The following is a 26375-nucleotide window of genomic DNA, read 5'->3' as shown; positions in this document are numbered from 1 at the left end:
TTCCCCCCCCCCCGCTACCTCTTTTGTCTGTCTAGAACAGGTGCCCTGCCAAGTGTCTCCGCACCTTACGCTCTCTCCCCCTTCCTCTCCTTTGTTACGACGGACCTTTTAAAAGCGGCACACCGCCACCTCTGAAGAATACCCCCTGAAGAAGGAGCCGAATTGGTTCCGAAACGTCGGCCTAGTAAATTTCCTTATTTGGTTGGAGTCAACCTCGAAGTCTTAATCAAATTTTCCCAACCAGACAGGTAATTCTGTCGAAATGTTAAGCTTCGACCTCCGAGATTGCACCTGCTGGCAGGTTTTGTTCCGGCACTGCTACGTCATCCCTTACTGATTTGGAAATGGTGGCTGACGAGGGGTAATGTGCATGCTGGCGCCTATTTATTCTCTACTCCTTTGATTTTTTTCTTCCCATGCACATACTTCCACTACATTCATGTTGGCATGTAGAAGTGGAACACATCTACAAGAGTTCGCAATGGGCCGGAGACACACTATACCTCATAAATGCTTGTCATATGCATGTTTATCGTTTAGTGAGATGATTTCAAAGCTTTGAACGAGTCACCTGCTGGTGTCGGTGCTTGATTTTATCAATGCATTTTGGCATTGTGATAGGGCGTGAAGCAAGGTGGTGCACGTTAGAGAAACCCTAGTGGTCAAAATAAGCCGAAGCCCCCACTACAGCGTGCCTTAAAATTATGTGGTGTTTTTGGCACGTTGACCCCAGAATTTATTTACATATCTTGCGAACTTATTTATTTATTTATTTATTTATTATTAAGAATGCCAGTCCAAAGGCAAATATTGTTAGGGAAGTGTTACTGAAATGTGCAAACTCACAAAACAACAAAGGTGCAGCTAACTTTGAGATTTTAAAAATACATATTTTGTTTTAGACTATGAAAAATTTGTGCATTCTGCTGCGCGTGTTTTCATGCCTATACCTATTGGGCGCTGCAGTCTCAAGGCTGGATGGAGCAAGAAATTGTGCATCAAGCGTGAAATGATGAACTGTGCAATTATTCACTCATTAATTAGGAGACACTCATAACAGTAATGCTTAAATTGTTAATTACATCGAACACAAAAATACTAGTCGCTTTTTCGCATGTCTGCTTAGGGCATGGTTTTTTAAAAATATGTTTATCTATGAATACCTTACATCGCCTTCAAGAAGGCATTGGGTAAGGGCAGAGTACTGTTACAACAACTCGGAGCAAGCGTTATTCAACGAGGCAAAAAGAAAAACAAAAGCATCAAATAAGAAAAGCTTTATTTGCACAATGCAATACCATGCAACATGAAACTAAAAAAGGAAAAAAGTATGCAATGTAAGATGCTAATAAATATTACACAAGCATCATTGCTCTACAGAGTAGGCGTGCAAGGCTTACAAACCTGGAACTTGCCATATCAATTGCTGATTTGTCGCAATGCACAGTACAAAAAAACAAAAACAAAAAGAGAAAATCTAGGCACCCAACAAACTGCCATCTACGATAAGCTACCAGTTCACAGACGCTGGATGGTATGTGAACCCACATATGGTTTGTTTAGAAAAATAAATTATTTATTTACATAAGTACAACATAAGTACAAACTACAAATATTACAAAATCAACAGATAAGGATAAAGAAAGGTACAAGAAAAAATAACCGCACAAAAGGCTAAACGGTTAAGACGGCAAAATGTTAGAGGCAGAGCCTGAGGCATAGCTGAAAAATTTCCTAGGATATATCCTGTGAAAATCTCCTGCGAAATGTGAAAAGACAGGCAATGCGCACGTTGAGATCTGGCACGGTCTGCCTTCTTTCTACAACTGCCTCCACAGGCGCCAGATGATGATGATGAATTATTGGCATCCCCTTTAAAAGGAGGCGGTGACAAATAGTCACCTAGTCTGCTTGAGTTACTTAGGAACATGCTTTTCATTCTAGCATTCTTGTATTCGTACCCTCAATCTTTCTTTTCTTCAATACTTACCTCGTACTGCTACCTATGACTGTAACATATCCAGTCGTATCAATCTCTTACCTGCTTTTATTCTTAAAGGGCCCCAAACCACCTCAGGTATTCTTTGAACATTTCAAGTAAACTAGCACATCAAGTTCACAATGCTGTCACGATCAACGATGCCAAATGCTGCAGTGTTACGCGCCGCTGGAGCACCACAAAATCAAAAAAACAATGCCGTCCTCCTCCCCTCACCTTTCCGGTATCCCCAGCAGTCGTCATGATGTCAGCAGGGGAATCTGGTGATGTCAACTGCGGAAACGATGTCCATTGGTTGAACAAGAACCTACGACTTCCGGTTAGTCTGCTAGCAGGTGCGCGCGCTTTCTGCTCTTCCTCGTCATGTTGCTCGTTAGCGCGCCCTTGCGAATCGGTAATTACAGCCCGCAATGCAAGTTCCAAATCGCTCGCGTTCCAACACAGTCGTGCTTAGCGGTCTGATTAGCTGCACGAACAGAGTGCGACAGTGTTGGCCTTTCCAGACGTGCGCGCAACACAGGGTCTTTGCATAACACGGGCTGGCACCGCAGCAACAGCGGGTAGCAGAGAAACGCCGAGTCCACGTCCACGTTACCAGCACAGTAACTCGTCGCACGCCGTTTGCCATTTGCGGGCCACCGTTCGACAGCGGTTTCTGCTCGCGAACGGCGAGATTTCCTTGCCGTACGTAGAGAGGATGAGACCGGGACTCATTTGTGTGGCAGCCTCACTGCCGCTGATCGCTGGACGGCGCCGATATCATCGCTAGGCCTTTTCTGGTTCCCTTCAAAGCTAAAATGGACGGCGCTTCGAAATGAAATACCGACGCTCATAAGCCGCAATATTTTCTTATCGTTAATTGTTATCGCTCTTCGCAATAATTGTACACAAAGAAGAAAAATACGCTGATATTAGTGGCGCCGTCGGCTGTGATGCAAGCACAGCCGAGCCCGTCGTCTCCCGGCGGTAGCCGTGCACTGCAGCTGAGCTGCAGCCAATGTTTTCATTGCTGGTGGCGGAGGCGCGCAGCTTCGCGGTTGTCGATTGGCCCATTGATCGTGCAGCGGGTGGGGCGCCGGCCGAACTGCCGTCTAGTTTGGACACCTCTCGCGCGGCAGACATTCTACGGCACTTGTGGCCGGTTCGCCGTCGGTATATGTGCCGCTAGCGTGGACGTGCCTTAACCTGAAGTAGGCAGTGTTTTGAGAAGCGCGTTGGCGATGACGTATGTCACGTGACCTTTCGAGAAGCACTCGGTGAGGAGGGGAGACCAGCCGATGAGGAGAGTAGCGTAGGAAAGAGCAAAACGAGTGAGGGCCGTTTTTAGATCATGAAACATGTGTAACTCCGCTATTACGGCACCATTTCGAAAAATTTTCGCGGCAATGTGTTCGTTGTAGACTCGTGCACAACTGCAACACCACAACTAAATTTCGACCTCTGGGTGGTTGGGGCCCTTTAACGTCCCTTGTTTATCTCGACTGCTGACCGGTTGATGCTTCCGTCCACTTAAAATCTAGAGCCTTAGGGTGACAGCAGCATCTCGGGACAGCCGCGGGTGCGCATACCGGATTACACGTTATTGTGGGAGAGCACACCAAATGGGATGGCCGGAGCAAAACCTGCCAGCGCGCGCAAGCTCTGAGGCCATGTTTCGGGCAACCCAGTTGTGAAAAAGGGTGGGGGTGCATTTCCTGCGAGCTCTAACATAACCAAGTGGAGGGAAGGAGTGTGGGGACGCACTGTTGCTCATTAGTCGTGACAGTAATGCCAACAGCCAAGAGAGTTTTGGAGCCGTAAATTTGGCACTGTTACAAAGTGTCACTGCCAGTGAAAAATGAGGGAAGCAGGAGAAGAGAAAGAGGAGGACGACGTTGCTCCTACGATTTCCACGGTCTTTGTGCGTTCATCATTAAAAACCCACTTAACCCTCTCCGGAGTCCGTAGCAGATTGGTGGCAGGTGCTGGGTAAGACTAACCCAACGACAGAAGCTCTACTCCCCGTACTTCGCCACAGTTGCCGCCTTGCCGGATTTCCGCCTTCGCCGATCGAGATGATGTCTCCAGTCCAGACCTTTGATGCACCGGGGGCAACTCCTACAGATTCCTTAGCATGCTACCGAGTGCCGGCGGAACCTCAGGAGAAGACGTCGATGAGTGGCTTTAGAACTATATAAACGGATGCGCCGAAGCAACGGCTGGGACTCGGCAGCGCCGCTCAGTCATGTTGTATTTTCGCTAACTAACACCGCTCTCATGTGGTATGAAAACATCAAGGACATGTTCACAACTTAGGATTGTTTTGTTGAGGAAGTGCAGAAGCGCTTCGGTGATTCTAACGCGGTAGAAGAAACGAGCGCAGCATACATTGGCTCAGAGGGCACAGCTTCCAGGGGAGACATGTACCACATATATTGAAGAAATTTTGAAGCTGTGCAAGATAGTGAATCCCAGGGTGCCTGAAGAGGACAAGGTGGGACACGTTCTTAAGGGGATAGCCAAAGACGTGTGCAATTTCCTGATTGGCAATGAGAACCTCTTAAACTCCGTGTCCGACGTGCTGCAGTACTGTCTGCAGTACTGTCAGACGCTGAAGATGCAACAGATAGCTCCGAAATTTGGCTGTCTGTCTAAAATCTCAGCAGTGGCTAGTGTCAACACAATGTCACATACTGACCTCTCGTCAACAATACGGCAGATTGTAAGAGAAGAATTGCTTCGATGTCAGCAAATCTCTCCTTGCCCCAGTGACTTTCAGGACTGCTATGCAAGAGAAACAGAATGGGTGCGAATGCTGGCCGCTCCGGCCCCATAGCGGCCATCAGTTAATGCAGCAAATGTTGATGAATACCAAGGAACACTGCGATCTGGGTACTCATATTGGACACCCTCCTATTATGAACGGCGTTCTCGCTCGCCTCGTTTCTCTCAACGAACATCAGTTGGCTACCCTCCCCATGAAAAGCGATACTGCTATTCAATGATTTCTGAGAGGACTGGTTACTCCGAGCGGCCACGGGTATCTCGACCTCTTCCAGTGTGCTACAGGTGTGGCGTCCCGGGTAGTTACATCTTTCGATTTTGCAACCACCACTCTTCATACCAGCGAGAGCTCTTGCTCATGTCTTGACAGCCTTTTGACCGCCTGTTCTCCACGCCATGGCCACCATGCACGCCTACCGGTTTATGCTACTACTCGCCGGCTTCTGATCGAAGCTTAATGCTGCCACCAGCTCCACGATCCCCATCGCTGCGGTGACGCACGTAGTCACCGCCACCAGAAAACTAGTCGGTGCGACCAGTGGGGGTGAGGCCACAAGATACCAGGCACTATCGACAGATATACCCCCGTCAGTGTTTATGCTGAAGAACAAAGTTCATGTACTTGCTGATGGTGTACCTACCGTGGCACTTGTTGATACAGGCGCCACAATTTCTGTGATGAGTGTTAATTTTAAGAACCTACTTGGACTGAAAGTGATGTTTTGTTGAAGCCGTGGTGCAACATTCCATGGTGTGAGCGGTGAAGCTTTGTGTCCTCTGGGAGTTTGTACTGTGAACGTGTCTTTGGTTGGCAGAGTGTTTCCCACAGAATTCACGGTTATTACAGGATCTACACAAGACGTTATTTTGGAAATCAATTTTTTTCAGGAGTGTAGGGCAACTGTTGACTGTAGAATTGGGCACCTTTCCGTGCAAGGTAGTTTCCCAGCTGCGCTCTTGGAGAATTCATCCTGTGATGAATGCATCTTTTTTGTCTGCAAGGACGTGGTCGTTCCTGTCTTTACTGCTGTGTGCATTCCAGTTACCTGTTCTAGTAATGACCTTGCCATGTTCAACGCCATGCTGGAACCAATTCATTTGACCTGTGTTAAAAAGGGCATTTTAGTTCCCCATAGCGTGGTGTCTGTAGGTGAAGGACGTGCAGGTGTGTGGACAAATAACAGTTCGATGGAGCCTGCAGTGTTGCCTCGTGGCATGAAACTTGCTGGATTCAAACCCAAATCCACTACGACGCTGGTTGCGCTTGTTGATGCTACAGGCGAGAATGGACATCTAGGTTCTCAAGGTTCAAAAGATTCACAACTTCTACAAATGATCAGCGATTCACTTAGCCAAAGTGACCACCACACACTCCTGGGCATTCTCTCCAAGCACTTTATAGTGTTCGACTTTTCAAGAAGCGGCAAAATGCCTTTAATTCCAGCGTCTCGAACACGTCATCGGATCAACACCGCTTCAGCGCATCCCGTACGGCAGAAACCTTACAGGGTATCAACATCTGAGCGCAACATCATCAACGAGCAAGTGCAAGAGATGCTAATAAAGGCAATAATTCAGGAATCCACGAGTCCCTGGGCCGCTCCCATTATTCTTGTGAAGAAGAGAGATGGTACATGGAGATTCTGTGTTGACTACCGCCGACTGAATTCCGTTTCCAAGAAAGACATCTATCCTCTGCCCCGTATTGATGACGCCATCAACTGTCTGCATTCCGCTTCCTACTTTTCTTCTGTGGATCTGAGAGTCGGTTATTGGCAAATTCCGATGCACCCAGCTGACAAGGAAAAAAACGGCATTCATTATAACTGACAGGCTGTATGAATTCAACGTCATGTCGTTCGGATTGTGCAATGCACCGGCAACATTCAAAAGATTCATGGACACTAGGGAGTTTTAGTATAGTGGAAAACACTTACGTTAGTGTTAGCGTGTGACGCAACGCTAACGCAAAGCAAGGCTGCACAGTGCGGTACAATGTAGTGTTTTAGAATAGCGGAACGGAACAAAACGCTAACGCTAACGCCAATACACTTGGTCGCCATCTCGAGGCGGATACAGCAAACATGAGCAAACATGAGCAAACCCTCTCGTTAAGCTTACTCCACCACTAATCGAGAACGTATATCGAAAACAACGCCCATTTGTCACCTGTACGCCGCTGTCAAAGCATCATCACACAAATCTAAAGCAAACATGAGCATTGGTGGGGAACAAATGAGTCGAACAGTGCAGGCCGACGACTCGATAGATCCGAAGTGGACGGCTCTCGCTTCAACAGGTGCCGTCATCTTGCCCTACGTACAGAATCCCTTGCGTGCGTTAGCGTTGAACGCTATATTCCGGAAATAGCGTACGTACGTAAGAGTTCTGGCTACATTTACGTTCTGTGCATGCGCAGTTCGCAGCACGCAACGCTAACTCTAAATCCTTGCGTTTGCTGTTTTCCGCTATACTAAAACTCCCTACTATTCTGCACGGTTTGAAATAGCAGATTTGTATGTGCTACCTTGATGATGTTGTAATTTTTGGACGCACATTTCAGGAGCAGGACACTCACCTTGATGTTGTACTCGACTGTATCGAAATTGTTGGAGATCTTGAGCTGAATTTTTTAAAAATGCCATTTTGGCGAGCACCAAACAGTGATATTAGGACATCTTGATAAAGATGGCATTAGACCAGACCCACAGAAGACGGCAGCCGTCGAATCATTCGAGCAGCTTTAATCTGTCAGACAGCTTCGTAGCTTTGTAGGGCTGTGCTCATGATTCTGGCGGTTCATACCCTGTTTTGTGGATGTCGCTCACCCTCTTACGAATCTTCTTTGTAAGCACATTCCGTTTCAGTGGACTCCTAAGTGTGATGCTGGTTTTTGCCAGCTGAAGTTTTTGTTAACTTCACAGCCAATACTCCTGCACTTCGATCCTTCGTCTCCAACAGAGATTCACACAGATGCAAGTGGCGTCAGCATCGCTGCCGTTATCATCCAGCGCTCTAGCAACAGAGAACATGTCGTAGCGTACGCAAGCCGTTCTTTAAGTAAGCCGGAACGCAACTATGTACATTGTGACAGAACAATAATGCCTAGTCGTAGTATTTGCCGTGCAGCGGTTTCGCTCCTACATCTATGATTGCCCATTCACCATCGTCAGAGATCACCATTCTCTGTGCTGGCTGGTCAATCTTCATCACCGATCTGGTCGCCTCGTGCGATGGGCCCTTCGTCTACAGGAATATGTGTTCACTATTTCGTGCAAGAGTGGCCGCCGACACCCTGATGCGGATTGCCTTTCTAGGATGCCACTACGTACAACGGATTATGAAGCCGACAACTTTGGCCACCTTATCGCTTCCCTTTAGCCTTTCTTTCCCAATGCCTTGACATTCGCCGCAGAGCAGCACAACGACCCAAGCTTGAAAGCTCTTTTCTCTGCCACACCAGGGCATATAACCGAAGGCCGATTTTGCGTCTGAGATTGTCTTCTTTACAACAGGAACTTATCAACGACGGGCGCCCACTTTCTACTGGCAGTTCCGGAGGCTCTTCAAACATCTGTTTTGCGCATTACCCACGATGACCACACCTCTGGTCACTTAGGGACAGCGCAAACACTTAGTCACACCAAAGAACAATTCTACTGGCCTCAAATACACAAAACAATTGACACCTATGTGGCCAGTTGTACACAGTGTCAGAGCGACAAGCAACCTACCTCAGCTCCAGTCGGTAACCTAGAGCCAGTAAAGCCCCCAGTTTCCCTTTTGAAAAAGCTTCGTCGCATGCCCCCGCGCGAGGGACACGTGTAAATGCAGAGCATAGTGCACGGTTCCGTGGTGTTGGTGTTGTTGGTGTGGTGGTGGTGGTGATGGTGTGGTGGTGGTGGTGGTCTGGGTTGAGAGAGAAGAGAGAATCGTAAGTAGGTAACGTAAAGTTGTTACCAAAAATAAAGCACCTGCTGTTGCTACGGTGCTTGCAGCGCCGGAACGCGACTCAACTACAACGCTTCGCGCGCTGCACATGTGCTGCAAGCATGATGCGGGAGAGGAGGAGTGGGGGAGAGGGCGCACCTGGGCTCGAGCTGTTGTGGACGGACGGCGCACGCTACATGTGAGTTCAAGAAATGCTCTGCATTGTGGGGATCGAGGTGCCTCCCCGCGACTCGTCCCCCAGCTCGCGTGTGGTGCTTAGCTCGATCTCCAAGGAGCGCCGCCGTAACGGCAACATGGCGGACATGGCGAGCGCGCCGGACTTACTTTCCCGCACAAACCGTGCTTCTCCCCCCCGGGATTGGACTTGCCCCGCGAGAACACGTCACTGGGACGCGCCCTGATTGGCCTCCCGCGCGGCGGCCCCCGGGCACCCTCTCCACCCGAGCTCTCGTCCGCTGAGCGCTTCCTCGCCGCGGCAGAGAGAGAGAGGCTCACAGGCTCGCAACGAGGTGGTTACATGAGATCTTTGTTCTCGCGACTCCTCGTTATCGCGCTTGGCGGACCGCTACCCGGTTAGCCCTAGCGCAGCGGGCGCGCGTACTCGATCGGTCTTGCGGCGAGCCTTGGCCCGTAAGCGCCGTGACTGTAGCACTGAGCTGTATCTTGGGTGAATAAACCCGTGTTTGCTGGCGATCTAACTCCGGAGCCTTCTCTGCGCCGTGTCGGAGAGTCGACGAACCCTGCCATAGCGCCTTTGTGCGTTGCGGAGTGGAGGAGCGTCGTGCCCTTTCCTGACCGTCGCTCGTAGGGTAAGCCTTGTGCAAACCCATCTCCACAGCATTTAAAAGTCAGCGCAGACCTGATCGGACCGTTTCTGCATTCTTCAAGAGGCAGCTGATGGATAATTGTGCGTGCCTACTACCTGACGCGGTATTACGAAACGGCAGCCTTATCCTCCGTCACTGCAGCCCAGGTTTCTAATTTTGGGCTGCATTCAATCATACTCCGACAAGGGGCCGCCTTGCGTGATACTAAGTGACCGTGATCGCTAATTTATCGCTGATGTGGACGAACTACTGCGTTCGTGTCCCTCCAAGTTCCGACACTCGACAGCTTATCATCCACAAACTATTGGCCTCACGGAGCACACAAACTGAACATTGATCAACATGTTACCAATGTATGTCGCTTCGGACCACAAGAACTGGGATGAAGTATTACCGTTCGTGACGTACGCTTTGAACTCAGAGAAACACGAAACGACCGGTTTCAGCTCTTTCTCCCTTCTTTATGCACGCCCACCTCATCATATGCTTGACACTATCTTTCCTTGTTTCATCCATGATGATTTGTCTATCGCGGAGACTTTGTGTCGTGTAGAAGAGGCTCGTCGACTTGCTCACTTATGTACATTGGCTACGTAAGACCACTTTAAAACACGCTACGACAGTCAACAACACCAGCATGTTACTTATGTTGTTCTCCCTCGGTGACCTCGTGTGGCTTTGGACTACAATACGCGTGGCTTGAGCCAAAAGCTACTTACAGATTATGCCGGGCCGTTTGTTATGCTCGATCGTTTAAGTGAGGTGAACTACAAAAGTGCAAGTCTCACTTCAAATGGCCGCCATTCATGCAAGACTGAGGTGGCACATGTTGCCCGCCTGAAGCCGTTCACACGAAAGACGCAGGAGTGAAACACCCGGCGGGCTTCATCTGGGAGAGGAGGAATGTTACAAAGTGGAGGTCACTGCCAGTGAAAAACGAGGGAAGTGGGAGAAGAGAAAGAGGAGGACGACGTTGCTACTACGATTTCCACAGTCTTTGTGCTTGATCATTGAAAAAACCCGTAACCCTCTCCAGAGTCTGTAACAGCGGTTTTGAGCATGAATTGTCCGTTTTGGAGAAGTACATATGCATTTTGGAGCATCCTGGTAAAGCTCAACATACATCACATACAGGCAGATGACAAAAAGGTGTTCTTTATTTCCCCTTGAAAAACATAATTAAGTTACAGCAAATCAGTTCTGCGGAAGCCCGCAAGGTCGAGGAATGTTAATGAACGGGAAAAATTCTCATCCACCTGACTCCAGCACGAAGCTACAAAGGAAACCCATAAGGGTTTCTTAAACCACAATTAAGTTATTACAGGATGCGCCAACTGAATGTGTCCAAGAAATATATATCCAAGGGAACAGCACCCACTATACTCTGTTTCAATAGTTCCGGGTAGCACTGTGGAAGCTACAGGCTTCTTTGACCAATCAGAAAGGTCAACACATCTTAAAGGGGCACTTCCGCTCCCTGTCGTCTGCTGGCGGCGAGTGCTACATTGCAGGCGGCGGCTGCATCTACTAAGACTGCAACTGCGCAACAAGATCAGCTGTTGGAATAGCAGCACTAGAAAATTCATTCCATATTGGCTCAAGCACCAAAAAGGCATGCATCTTCAAGATATTTCAATATACACAGGGGAAAGAGGGTTGCAGACAAGGCGGAGGGTTCAGAAGGAGCACTCGGCCAGTGTGTCGCACAAGATAGTGGCGCCATTTCTTGATCTCTCTTGTAACATCCACTTGTACACTCACTGACATTCGTATGTGCTGCCGTTTTCTTAATTAGAGTTTGTGCACATTTACCGCACTCCTTCCATACTATTCCAAGCATGTTCAATGCCAACTTATTTGTTCCTATCGCGTAAAAGAGCAGCTTGGAAGGATACCACACATGCAAGTGTTCTCTGCACGTTTTCATTCGAACAAGTGGAGAACTCTATTTTCATTATTACAGAGCCTCAATGAATATTGTTGCAACAACAAAAACAGGGGTCGCATAGCACTGATCAAGAGGAAAAGCAGCAGGTCGCCTTTAATACTGCGCGCTACCACGACTTCTTCTTCTTTGCCGCGCTTTGATAGAAATGCTCATGCCTGCTTGCATAGTCCTCTTCATCGGAGTACAGGCGCGGAATTTGCGTCCCTTCGAAGGAAGCATCGTCCTGATATGCAACTTAAGCATATTGACACAATGATGTGGGGCTCACGCACAGCGGGACGGCGCGCGCAAAGGTCGGCGCCATGAAAGACGACGAAGCGCGTAGGCTGCATGTTCTTCTTCTGGCCTGCCATTAAAGAGAAGCGTCTATTTTTCAAGACTCCGTCTTCGATCTACGTTACATTTTTCTGGTGGAGGTGTGGGGTACATGCTACCACTCCCAGATCGAACCCCGCCTACAAGCCCAGTACGAAGTCCGGTCGAGCTGACTCATGTTCACGTATGGACAAGCCGTCGACTTCAAGGACTGCCACCGGAGCATGAGCCTCTACCCAACCGAGTCAGAACAATGAGTACATCAGTTCCGTCTTCTTCCTCAACTGCACCGACCGAGGTCGTGCTTAATCGGCTGCTAATCCCCAAATTCTTCCATGGAGACACCTTCGAGGATGTTGAGGACTGGCTCGATCACTTTGAGCGTGTCGCAGAATTCAATGGCTGGACTCCGGAGCGCAAGCTACGCAACGCCTACTTTGCCCTCGAGGACTATGCACGGACATGGTTTGACATCCGTGAGGCGGCCCTATCAACATGGGACGAATTCCGACGGCAGCTAATCAGCACATATGCCAGCCTCGATCGCAAGGAGCAAGCTGAATCTGCAATTCAGGCGAGAGTACAGCGGCCGAACGAAAGCGTCGCAATGTTTGTCGAGGATATGTACCGACTTTTCCGACGCGCAGATCCGTCCATGCCGGAAGAAAAGAAGCTCAAGAACTTAATGCGTGGTGTCAAGCAAGAGCTATTCGGAGGCCTAATACGCAACCCACCAAGGACCGTTGCAGAGTTTCTCGCGGAAGCCATATCAATGGAAAAGGCACTGCAACAGCGAACAAGGCAGTACAACCGCGACGTGTCGACCCTATCACGTGACCATCTCACTGTACCTGTTGACAATACCGACGCCTTGCGGGAGCTCATTAGGCTTGTTGTTGGAGAAGAGCTCCAGAAGCTTCAGGTGGCTCCGGCAACCGTACCGCGATTTGCTCTGGCTGACGTCATCCGAGAGAAAATCAGGCAGGCAGTCCAAGTCCCAGAGCGAAGCGAGACACCACAGCCCGAGATACGGCAGCCACAGCCTCGCATGTCGTATGAGGAAGTTGCGCGAAGTTCGTTGTCGCCGACTTTTCACGGTGTGAGCGACGTGCCGGACTTCCATGGTGTGCACGCCGTGGAACAAGCAACTGGCGAATTCAGGCCTTGCCGCACGCCATTCATGGCTGAAGCGCGACCACCCCGCAAGAGCGACGTATGGCGCACTGCAGACCGGAGGCCCTTGTGTTTTCATTGCGGTGAAGCCGATCACCTCTACAGGGCATGTCCTTACCACCGAGCTGGGCTCCGTGGATTTTCACTGAATGCGCCGTGCCCACGAAATGGCAAACGCCCTCTAGAGATTGAAGCCTACCTCGCGGACGCCAGGACCTCGTTTGCCCCACGATTCCATGACACCCGGTCATCGTCACCCGCCCGAAACAGGTCTTCCAGCCCCCTCTTCACGCCGAGCGCAACAAGGCGTCGCTCACCCAGCCCTGCTTCCCGGGAAAACTGAGTCCAGCGACCTGCGGAGGTGAGGTCGCTGATGTTGCGAACGCTGAAGATCCTCCACTACGACGACCGCGATATGACGCAATTGAGACGCAGAGAAATCAGTGAAGTTCGGTGTCAGTATTTTGCGACGTACCAGTTACCATAGATGACCACGAAGTCACGGCGTTAATCGACACGGGTGCGGACACGTCTGTTATCAGCCAGAATCTTGCACGTATGCTGAACAAAGTTTCGACGCAATGGGCCGGAACTCAGATTCGTACTGCAGGAGGGCACCTCTTAACCCCAATGGGCCGGTGCACGGCACGAGTCAACATTCGAGGCTTCACGTACATCGGCGACATCGTCATTCTTCCTGAATGTTCAAAGGACCTTATACTAGGCATGGATTTCCTTCAGGCGAACGGCGCTATCATCGACCTGCAAGAGTCTAGAGTCAGTTTCGCTACTACGCAAGCCATCGCGCACAGTAATGACATCGACCGTGACATCGCGCTTCGCGTTGCCGACGATCACGTCACATTGCCACCCAATAGCAGCGTGCTTACCCTTGTCCGATGCGACATGGAGGACGTCGCTGAAGGAATTGCTGAGGCAAACATCCCCCTGCTTCTTGAGCACCACATTTGCATAGCCAGAGGGCTTCTTCAGGTGCAAAACAAATGTTCAGTCATTTTGCTAACAAACTTTAGCAACGAGTATCGGCATGTACCGCGAGGAACGACAATCGCATTTCTTCGAGAAATCATTGATGTTACTGACATTGGCACATTGGAAATCGCATCGTCTCAGCAATCTGAGTTACCCAGCCTAAAAGAACGGATTCACGTTAACGCTACTCTGCCAGACCATCAGAAAGACCGTCTACTGAGTCTCGTGAATGAGTTTGCCGACTGTTTTTCGATGTCGTCCAAAGTACGGCGTACGTCCACCACAAAGCACCACATTATTACGGATGAATCTGCACGTCCTGTTCGCTATGGTGCACGAATATTTCAAAAATAAGTCCTTTAAATTCGAACAAATTTTTGGGCCCCTTCGAGTTCGAATTATCGAGATTCGACTATACATGGAAGTCAATGGGATTTAGGTCGGGACCACGAAAACGCGACGTAGCAGCCGGGAAAATGCAGCAGCGAGGAAGGTATCAATGGGGTTCCACTATTAGAAATCTTTTCCGGTAAAAATAAATTCATTTTTCTTGATATTGTGTATGTTTTGATGATACGAATTTCGAATGATACGAATATTTCACGCGACCCCGCGAGATTCGTATCACCGAGATTTTACTGTAGATATATATATATATATATATACTATTGTGATATGATTATTAAAAATCGGGCCCCTCGGTTCCCATTCTTCTCGTTCATATATATCATAAGAAGCTAACAAACAAAAACACCAAGGACAACATAGGGGATATTACTTGTTCTTACTAATTGAATTAAATGATAGAATAATGGATATGAAAATGGATGAAAAAATACCTTCCCGCTGGTGGCGAACGATCCCATGTCTTCGCATTATGCATGCGATGCTCTAACCAATTACCCAGAAAGTGAATGGGAAAACGGCGCTGGAAAAGCTCAATTGGTAAGAGCCGGTGTGTCCCCTGCATGGGAGGCGAAATGTCTGAGTATATTTGCCCTAATAAGTCTATTGTAAATATGCCCTTATTTGCTCGCCACTCTCTTCATTGCACCGTTCCCGGTTCAGGTGTCAGCCACCGCAGCCAGAAAATTCTTTCTTTCTTCCTACAAGCACAAAAGTGGTTGCCTTTTCCACAATCAGGTGCGAGCTGACGCTGCGACTGCAAAGACGTTTTGTGCGTGTGCATGGAAGAGGGGATCGCCCCTATGACACCCCTCATCCTTTGGACCCTCGACTTGCTTTCATATTCAACCTTTCCCTTTCATCCATGCCGCTCTTTATTAGCGCGCCTCCTGAAACTTTCTGTTCCATGGGAAAAGGGGGGACGCCAATGCTGTGAACATTTGTTGTTGATTGTGCTCGAATATGTTTAATTATCCAACTTTATAAACTTGCCTAATGGATGAGATGTAAGTTAAAAAGTTGACATTGGGAAAAGGCCGATAACAGCATTAAAAGCAACATAGGATTCATGCTGACCTTTCTTCTAACGAAAAAGAAAGCCCGTGAAATGAAAAAAAAAGTTATGCTGTGACTCTGCCAACGCTCCTGCGCGCCATACATTAAAATAATTTAAATTGGGGGGATTTATGTTCTAGAACTACGATATTGTCGCAGGACGCGAAGAACAGCACACAGGACGACGGCACAACAACAAACACAAGCTCTATATTCGAGGCCCAAAAAGAATTGGCCGCGCCAACTTTATCTTCTTCGGAGAGGGACATGCTTGTGCTCGTGTCCCTCACTTCGTTGTCTTCTTTAGTCGTGACAGCCTCCCTTCCAAGAAAGCATTGTCCCGATGCTTTATCGTGACGATGCCAGGATCAGTTCTCGCGTACGCTGCAGTCATTTCATTCAGACAAATAAGGCTTCATTCGGACGACGTGCACTCCGGTGTATGCCGTCGACGCCTTGAGGAATGTGGGCTATCGGAGACGACTTCATAGTTAACGAGAGATGTCGGATGACTTTATACGGGCCGAAGTACCTTCTCAATAGTTTCTCTAAAAGACCACGACGGCGGACAGGAGTCCAGACCCAAACTCTCTCAACGACACATCAACGACTATTACTAAAACTATCTCTGACGAACGTACACCCCGATATATTGCGATGGATTGAAGCCCTCCTTAGCAACCGCTCACAGTTTGTCCTTATTAACAACAGCCCATCTGTTTCCCTACCGGTAACTTCTGGGGTCCCACAAGGATCTGTCCTCGGGCCTCTCTTCTTCTTAATATATATTAACGACTTACCTTTGCATGTATCCTGTAATATTCGCATGTTTGCAGATGACTGCGTCGTTTACCAAACAATTACTAACATGTCTGATCAAATCTCCCTTCAGGAGGGTATTAACCGCTTGCAACAATGGTGCGATTGCTGGTTAATGACACTTAACCCAAATAAATGTAAAGTAGTGGTATTCTCCCGCCGACGTAACCCACTAGCTTACCCATACACAATAAATAATATAGACATAGAAACTGCGCAGTCTTACAAATACCTTGGTGTTACCCTTACTAATGACTTGACTTGGAGAGCTCATATTACTAACGTCATATCATCTTCTAATAAATCTCTTGGTTTTTTAAAACGAAACCTAAAGCAAGCGCCCAAGCATGTGAAATTGCTAGCCTATAAAAACTTAATCAGACCTAAACTCGAATATGCATGTGCCGTATGGAGCCCTCATCAAGCATATCTAATCAACGCACTTGAATCAGTGCAAAACCGTGCCATAAGGTTAATCCATTCAACGTATTCCTACAATGTCAGCGTGTCGTCATTGAAAAAAGAATCCGGTTTGGTCACACTCGCTAATCGTCGTCGCCCATTTCAACTCTCTCTCTTTTTCATAAGTTTTATCATACTTCACTTAATCAACCGCCATACATTATTCCCGCTGCCCGTATATCACATCGCACTCGTCACGCGTACCAAGTTGGCGGCCCTCGCACTCACACTACCACTTTTTCAGGCTCATTCTTTTTTCGCGCAGCAACAGATTGGAACAACCTGCCCCACCAAATTGCTGCCATAACTTGTGCACCTACATTTATGCAAAAACTAACAGACCATTTTTCAGAATAAAAAAAAAATGTACGGGATATATGCTATCTATCTGTGTACTAGATGGAATTATGTACCTAATTTTCACGTGTGTTGTATTTAAAACTTGTGCTCTGTTGTCCTTAAACTGATGTATAATAAATACATGTATGCCCACCCCTTATGTAATGCCCCTATGGGGCTTTTAAGGTAATAAAATGAAATGAAATAAGATGACGCACCTTATTCGCCTCGGTGATATCAAGGTCAGCTCAGCGAAACAGACGAGCCATATCCTCGGCATACATGACGACGGATTCGTTCAGCTTCTGTACGCAAGCCTCAATAAGTTGCTGCGCGTAATCGCGCCGGTCCGGGCTTGCGAATATATCGAGGAGCTGACGCCGAAAATTGCCCCACGTGTGCAAGTTTGCTTCCCGGTTCTCGTACCATGCGCGAGCACTCTTTTCTAACGCGAAATAAGCATGGGTGAGTTTCTGTTGTTAGGTCCAGTGATTAAAATGCGCCCTTTGCGACGTGCGCAAAGTGCGCACCCACACGGACCTTATCTTCAAAACGATCTGTGACGTTGACAAAGTGCGCCTAGTGCCAGTAGCTTCGTATTAGAGTGTCTAGTACACTCTACTTCATTCGCACTGTGCCTTTGTCATTTAATTCGCGTCAAAGCGAGAAACTGTGCAAAGGTCAATTCGCTCGCTGCTGGTGGTGCGCTTCCGTTGCTTCACCTTTCAGGTGAAACTGCGGCTTTTTTTTTTCTTTCTTTTTTCGCGGTCGCTTGAAAAACGTATCAACGGGACGTTTTCTTCTTGCCCAAATCGTCAACTATCGCCTTCCGAAAGGCGTATGAGTGCGCGCACGTGATCTTGGGAATTTTTTCGCACGCCACTGAACGCCTGAGCACGTCGAGTGCAGGGAGCGTTTTGACCGCAGGGGCTGCGCCTCGGTCATCGTTGCAGCAGCGGTCCTCGTCTACTTTCTCGCTAAGCATAGGCTAGGCTGTGATGTGGTCCTGTCGGCTCAATGTGGGGACCAATGAGAGATCGCACAGCCGCGTGACGTAGTCGGTTGCGTGGCGACTACGGATCCCGCCCAGATCTCGCTGTGCCGGCTTGTTCGTGCCGGTCGCCCGCTGGCTCGGCCGCTGCCGCTGTTGCTCACGCGTTCGTATGATCCGCAGCGTCGCGGCAACACGTTCGGAACCATGGATTTTTTTCGTATTGTGAGCGATGCAGTGTATTTCGGCCGGGGAATGTTACGAATTCGTATCACACCGAAATTCATATCAGCCGGGTTCGTATCACCGAGGTTTTACTGTATCTATATATATATATATATATATATATATATATATATATATATATATATATTGTGGGGAGCACACGCTGCCATCGTCTCTCGCATACGCTTGTCGTCCCATGCACACGTGGTGCACGCTGCAGGAGCCCGGTGTCTCACCTTCTCCCACGTACGCTCGTCGTCACATGCACCCTTAGCGTGCACAGCGGGAGCAGGGCGGACACGAGATAGAGGCACTTTGCCCTCTCCCGGTTCTCGCTTGCCTCTCGCGACGCGCGTACCCGTGCGGGAAGAGGGAAGGTATCCGATGGGCGAGGAGGACATTCCCCATGCGAAAAGGTAAAAAGGTATAAAAGAGCGTGACCGAGAGACCCCCGGGCCCTCTCTGACCTCGCTACACCGAACCTGCCGGAACGGATTTTACCTGCTGTAACCTGTGAGTGAGCTCGCTTGCGTGACTATCACACACAATGAGGCAAGCCTATTTATTACTTATTATACAGAGCGGACTTTTCTCTGCAAGTGTGCTTTATTGCCAGCAGCAATAAACGTTGAGTTGACTCGCTTGTTGCCTTATTCGCCCAAACCCTACGTAGCTGCGATTGCACGCGCTACAGGTTGGGGAAGACCCCCACACTTTGCAGTCTTGTTGGCACTTGGGTGTACCAGCACTGAACTAGAAACCTCCAGTCAACTGCAACAGTAGTGTCCACATATGGCGCAGGCATTTTTTTAAACATCCTTCAAGTTAACTGCCACATAGCTTGCCTGTGCCTTGACAGTGTATGGTATAAGGCACAAGTCATTTCTTTGGTTGCTACATTTGACCTTACTCTTCCTCTACGACAAGTGCAGCTGTCATACCCTTCTGTTATCCATTCATAGTTGCTGTAAAGGGTGCATTGCACCAGCCTTAGGTGTGCTCCCAGAACAACACTGGCTTTTCACTGCAGGTGGTGTGCCAGGAAAGTCGTGACGCACGCCCAGTGGCCCAAGGCACCCTGCCCAACTGCACACTACTCATTGTGCCACCCATCGTGGTTCACAATCTGCTGCCGTACACCATAGAGCTGCACCTCAAGGTGGGTGCAGCACTCCACAGCTGTTAATTCTAATGCAGCACCTGGTATAAAAGAGATAATGTTGTTTTAGTGCAGCAACTATGGCTCGTACCATGTTTGGTCGTGCCAAGGCCAGGCACCAATTGGTGGTCAGAGGATGCATGCAGTTGAGGTGATTTGTTTTTTTAATTATTTATTGAGAAATTAAGTAGACCAAGCAAGTGGAGTTACTAGAGAATACATTGCAACATTGTTATGTTTAAGGACTATTGACTGCACAATTTTTGTTTTTGACTTTTGGGCTTTGATGAAGTGATGTCTATGTGATAATCATGGAATGAAATCGTGAATGCTCCAACATGACAATTTATTACAAATAATATTGTTAATTATGATCAACTCTATAGTCACATTAAAGCAAGTTCCAGAAAACATAGCTAGCCGCTGAAGTGGTTGCAACTGCAGTGCTGCAGTATTAATGTTACATGCAATTTCTTTCCTTTTTTGGCCATGAGACTGGGCATGATGGATGTAATTTTTATATTGATCCTGCTTACAGAACTTTCATGTGCTTTTGTTGACCGAGCATACATGAATGCATGAATGTAAACAATATTGATAGTGATACTGATGGCTTTTCTGAATTTTTAAATAAAACATTTACCATATATATATAGGTGGTGTCCAAAACTCAAAGTCGAATGATGATAAGTAACACGAGAACAAGGTGAGAGCAGGAGCCAATGTTTCGACATGTGGACTTGTCTTCTTCAAGGCTTCAACATTTCGACAAGTCCACTTGTCGAAATGTTGGCTCCTGCTCTCACCTTGTTCTCGTGTTACTCATTGTCTTCAATCACCATCTCCCGCATTCCCCTTGTTTTCCCTGAAAGTCAAACGATGTGTTTTCAGCTCCTGCAATTGCCCTGAGTTGGTGGAAACCGTTTATTTTCTCCGGCGGGACCCAATATGCACAAATGCCTGGTCCCGGATGTGGTTCCCACGCCAAGGGCGAAAATACGGACAGGGGCACCACTGGCACCTCGCTGCGAGAGGATGGCTCCCAGCGACATGCCGCTGGGAAAAGTCCCCGCAGCGTTGCTGTTTGCTCTCGCGATAACCAATGGGCCCACTTGCGAAAGCTCGGGCAGTCTCCATCAGCTTGGGTGTCCGATAAGTCCGGCTCAGCCACTACCACGCGTGAGCACTAGGCACTGTCCTTAGGCTTAGCGTTCGGAAAGGATCAAAACAAGGTACGCGCTCGCCGTAGATGCAAAAGCGCCATACTTGAGCTCAAGTCCGAGACACAAAGGGGCCGGCGGAGGAGAGAAAAGCATGTACGTACCCTGTGCTGTCCCAGAGAGATCTCCCCCGCGCTCACCCAGCGGCCAGCTGCCGCCGCCAGCACAAGATCGCCCCCTCCACATACCACCGCGAGTGCAGTGCCACCGCTGACAACCATCGCGAGTGGAAAAGGGAGAGGCGTCAGGACGACAGAACAGGTGAATTCCCGTGCAAAGGCGCCGGGGCATACCTCAATCACCGCAGCGTTTGCTTAAAGACCCCATGCTACTCGCTGACAACCGACGTGTGGGCCTTGTGGGTTCTTGGTGTCTCACAGGAGACCAACCACCGCGGGTTCGAGCTTAGCGAGCCACCAGGCCGCGTCAGCCGTCGCCTCCAGCACCGCTCGCGCATGACCTCAGAGGCCGCAAGGGGCTACCGAGCGACGCACGCAAAAACACAGTAAAGCCCTGAGTTGACGGAATCCGTTTACTGAAACCGTCGGCACCAGCACTGCACAAACGCCCGCGCGGTGGGGAGCCAAAGGGGTCCCGCACCAGGGCGAAAATACAATAACAGGCGCCTATAGCACGTCGCGGCGAGAGCACAGGCTCAAGCTGGGACACGCCGCTAGGAAAAGTCCCGGCGGCTATGCTACTTGCTCTGGCGATAACCAATGGGTCAACTCGCGAGAGCACGGGCAATATCCTTCGGCTTAGGCTTTCGGCAAGTGCGGCTCGGCGGGGTACGACCTCGCGCGAGCGCTAATGGCACCGCTCGTCGGCTTAGCGTCGGGAAAGGAACAGCACAAAGTACGCGCTCCCCGCACGGGCAAAGGAACCGTGCGCGAGCTCCAGTCCTAGTCACAAAGGTGTCGGCGGACGAGAGGAAAGCATGAACGTACCGTGCGCTGGTCCCGGAGAGAAGTCCACGCTTCGCCGCTAGCGACCGACAACCGGCCGCGTCGTGACGTCAGCGCTCCGCCCCCACCGCCAACTGCCGCGTTCGCAGCGCCACCGCGGGAACCGGTTAGGCGGCGCGGGCGGAGAAGGAGGCCAGCGGGGAACGATGGCGAGGGATGGCAGAGCAGGCGAAGCGCGCGCAATCATGCCGGCGCAACCCTCAATCCCCACATCCTCCTCTCCTTAAATGCCCCCCTACCAGCCTGGCGAAACAGCTAGTAGGGGCTTATGCACCAAAGACAATTGAGTCTTTCATGCACAAGCTAAATGCTAACCTCAGCCCAGCAAGTACTCTTAAAACACCGCGTTCCGACATATAAAACAAAACACTTTCATGCACTATAAAAATAATAATTATATACAAGGATCGTGGGAAAATAAAAAATTAAACTGCTACGCTCTATAATACAAAAAAAAAATGCCGCAGAGGGGGGAGAAATATTAACAAAAAAAGGCGGCCGCTGGCGCGGGACAGTGTCCAAGGTGCGAAGGGGAAACAGCGCGTAAAGTTCTGTGGCTAGGGGCGGTGGCCGAAGACGTAGGAGTCTCGAGGGCAGTCTTGATAGCAGGAACGGGCTCACCGTTGGTAGATCGGAGTTGTTGCTTTCATGGTGGTGGCGATCCCGAACTCCAGCCGGATGGGGCAGGACACTGCCGGGTCAGGTGGCCACGCCGCCGGAGCCAAGATGAAAGGGGGCAGCCACAACCGTGGCTGCAAGGCGTTTGCACGGCAGCGGCGACTGCAGAGAGCCGGGCTCTCGGTCTGTCGTCAGAGGGTCAGTGACCCCGTCCACCTTCAGTGTCCACGACGATCCGATGCTGCAGTTGGTGCGACTTCTGGTTGCTTCGAAGAGCAACAGGCACCACGCACGCACGCGCACGCACGCACGCACACACTCCTTGCGGTTTTCTCCAAGCTGCGCAACACTCCCAAACACCGCCATGCTCATCGCCGTACACAACGCGCCGCGCCATAGAAGGCGCAAAGCGTCCTTCGTCCCCCTCACACCGACGAGTCAATGGGACCATTGTCCCCCACCGCGCCTGACGACCGCGCAAACCAACAACCCCCTTCTCCGCAAAGAGAAAAAAAAAGGAAAAAGAAAAGAAAAACAAAAATCTTCACCGTCTACGTACAAGGAAAAAAAAAAAAACACGTAATGAATTAAACTATAAGGCTGTACACGCGAAAATTAAACACACTTTCAAAAAAAACATAAATACACTCAGCGTGCGTACTTAAAAAAATGGGGGGAAAAAATGCACACTGTTAAAACACTACATAAACATACTTGCAATATGCTGGGCTGGGACTAGCTTCTTTTTGTGCACTGGCCGCAAAGAAGCTAGCCCACTGAGGCTACGCATTTTACTGAGGGCCTTCGGTTGCGGAAAAGTCCGTCGTCCGGCGCGAAATCACACAGGTGACCGCTTCCTCAGATTGTACCGGTGCGTGGTCCGAATGCGGTCCGTTGCTCCGGGTGTGCCCCGTTGCTTGCGCGCAGTGCCTCTGGGCATTGGCGCAAGCTCGTCGGACCGTGACGCAAAGGCCTTCAGGTCGGCGATATGGGCACGGCTGAGTTTTCCCGAAGAGGAATCCTTCAGCAAGTACGCGAGTGGAGACCAAACTTTCTCCACTCGGTACGGACCAAGCCACTTAGGAGCGAGCGAGGCTGAGAACCCTTTGGTCGCATCGCTAAGAGCGTGGTTGCGCTTCAGGACAAGATCACCTACCTTAAATGAAAGATGGCGATGCTTCCGGTCGTATTGAGCCTTCTGCTGGGCCCTGGCCGACGCTAAACTCTGCCTTGCTCTACAGAGAGCCCGACAAAGCCTGTCCCGAAGTGCTGAAGCGTAAGCAGAACAGTCTGCCGGCGCTTCCTCGTCCCCGAGCTGGCATTGCATGACACTGGTCACCGGATTAGCCAACTCCCTTCCAAAATTGAGAAAGGCGGGAGAGAAACCAGTTGAGCGATTCTCGGAGGTTCGGACTGCGAACGCGAGCTCACTCAAGTGGTCTGCCCAATCCTTTTGACGTTCGGCAAAGGCCGCTAACATTGGTTTAAGAGTTCTATTGAGTCTCTCCGTCAAATTGGACTGGGGATGGTAGGGCGAAGTGGTGCAGTGATTAATTCCCAGGGAACGGCACGTAGCACCAAACACCCGAGCGGTGAAATAGGACGCGTTGTCCGTAATCAGTCTTTTCGGAAAGCCGAACCGACAAAACACTTCCTGTAGCCTTTCCAGCACCGCTCGCGCTGTCACTTTACGAAGCGGAAACAGTTCCACCCATTTAGAAAAATGATCAACGACTACCATCAGGTGTGTGAACCCCTGCTTACTCCTGGGGAAAGGCCCCATAAGATCGCAGGTGGCCACTTGCCACTGACGCTCACTGTCGATTGGTTTCATCAGCCCGGGCGGCTTGCCACCCCTTGATTTCACCATTTGACAGACATGGCAGGAACAGCAATAGCGAAAAATGTCACGCTTTATGCCAGGCCAGGTCACAGTTTGGCTTAGTTTCGCAAAAACTTTAGAGCCACTCAAATGACCGGCCAAGGGTTCGTCATGAGAACATCGCAACAGTGCGCTTCTCAGACTTTTGGGGATAACCACCTTAAACGGGTCCACAGCGTCATCATCGGTGGCTATGTATTTCAGCAGGAGCCCATCATGATCCAGCAAATATAAATCCGCGGGGGACTCAGCGACACACGCTGTTTCCGGCCCCCCTGCGCCCGCCGCAATACCAGCAGCGTCTCGGCGCTCCGTCTCCCTGAGACCGTCGCTCACTCCGCGACAAAACGGATCAATTTGCTGGTCCTTCAGTAGCTCTTGCCTGCTGAAAGCGATTCCAATTCTCCCAAAGGGGAGGTTGGTCTCGTCCCCACTCAGGACTGCAGCCATCGGCGTCATGGGTTCGCTTTCGTGAAGCTCCCCCGCTCGCACGCTTTCCGGCGCGCTGCTTGCCTGGAGCGCGGAGAAACAGGTTTGCCCGCTTGCGGACTCGCCTCTCTCTCCGCTCGTTTCGCCCCCGACGCTAGCTGGCGCTAAGGCACCGGCAGCGGCTGTAGCACCTGGAGAAAAGTTCTGGGTGGACAATGGGGCACGAGATAGCGCGTCAGCTACCACGTTAGTGCTCCCCTTTCGATACTGCACACAAAAGTCATAATGCTGTATCAGGAGAGCCCAGCGCGCCAGCCGGCCCGCAGGCTCCCGGAGCCGCATCAGCCAGCTTAGCGCACTGTGGTCTGTTTGCACTACGAATTTCGTACCATCAAGGTAGACATCGAATTTACGTAGTGCAAACACGATAGCGAGGCACTCCTTCTCCGTCACGGAATAATTCCTCTCAGCCGGTATCAAGGAGCGGCTGGCAAAGGCCAGCGGCTGCAACACGCCATCGTATTCCTGTAGGAGGACTGCTCCTAAACCCAGATCGCTCGCGTCGGTCTGGACAACGAACGGTCTGGTCAGGTCGGGGAGTCTGAGCTGCGCTGTCTCCGCAATGGCGCTAGACAGTTGGCGAAAAGCCTGCTGCTGCTCAGGTCCCCATTGCCACTCGGCCGACTTACCCAAGAGCTTGCTCAAGGGCGCCTGCACTCGGGCACAGGACGGGATGAAGGACCGGTAAAAGTTGGCCATTCCCAAAAAGCGGCGAAGGCCACGTACGTCTTTGGGCGCGGGGAAATCGAGGATTGCCCGAAGTTTCTCCCGATCCGGCTCAATGGAGCCTTCGCCCAGCGTAAACCCCAGTAACTGAACTCGGGTTTGCGCTAGTTGGGCTTTCGCAGGATTCAAAGTCATCCCGGCGGCCCGCACCCTCTCGAGCACATCGGCAACATGGGCCAAGTGTTCTTCGAAGGTTCGTGAGTAAATCACGATGTCGTCGAGGTAGCACATGCAGTATGACCACTTTGCTTCCCCGAGGACGCGGTCCATCAGTCTCTGAAAGGTCGCAGGACCGTTGCATAGACCAAAGGGCATACGAGTAAACTCAAACAACCCTCTGTGGGACGTGAACGCAGTCTTGGACCGGTCACGTGCATCCATCCGGACCTGTAGGTACCCTTTTGAGGCATCCAACGTAGTGAAGTACCTCGCACTGCCCAGGGTTCCTACAATGGAGCTAATCGTAGGAAGCGGATAGGCATCCTTACGAGTCACTCCGTTCAGACGGCGGTAGTCTACGCACAGGCGATGACTGCCATCTTTCTTAGGCACCAACACAATTGGAGACGCCCAGGCGCTGTACGAGCGGCGGATAATGTCGGCCGATAGCATCTCCTCCAGCAAACCATCAATCACCTGCCTCTTGGCAAGACTGACGGGCCTGGGGTTACACTTCAAAGGAAGCGCGCCACCAGTTTCGATCGCGTGGCTCGCCAAATCGGTACAGCCCGGTTGATCGGTGAAAAGGTCTGCGTTGTCGCGGAACAGTGCCGACAAACGAGCCTTTGTGCATCATCCAAATGAGCCGCACAGGCGGACAGAGGATGCGGTGCCTCTTCGTGTCGTGTCACTCTATCCCACTGGGGATTGTGAGTCGACAAGCGCATAGCGCAGGGGCTTGCCCCCGAATTCTGCGCGCGACACGGTTCGTGCCGTGCCTCTCGATCCCAAAGGGGACCATGAGCGGGCGAGCGCGAAGCTCGGGGGCTTGCCCCCGAACTCGGCGCGCGACACGATTCCGACGCCCCATCTGCACAGGCAAGATCGGAC

The 26375-nt window shown here is 50.3% G+C and overlaps 1 protein-coding gene across 1 annotated transcript in view; it reads left to right on the top strand.

The window, feature by feature from the left end:
* The window catches only part of LOC119460513 (intermembrane lipid transfer protein VPS13A), a 1139096-nt gene that overhangs the window by 619228 nt on the left and 493493 nt on the right, over positions 1 to 26375 (top strand). The window contains exon 53 of the mRNA XM_037721434.2: positions 19297 to 19425. Coding sequence (XP_037577362.2) covers positions 19297 to 19425 — 129 coding nt within the window. The remainder of the gene's footprint in view (positions 1 to 19296; positions 19426 to 26375) is intronic.

This window comes from Dermacentor silvarum, chromosome 8 (genome assembly GCF_013339745.2).
Source record: "Dermacentor silvarum isolate Dsil-2018 chromosome 8, BIME_Dsil_1.4, whole genome shotgun sequence".
NCBI lineage: Eukaryota > Metazoa > Arthropoda > Arachnida > Ixodida > Ixodidae > Dermacentor > Dermacentor silvarum.
Note: the sequence above shows the minus strand (reverse complement) of the source record. Positions and strands in the feature narration are given on the sequence as shown.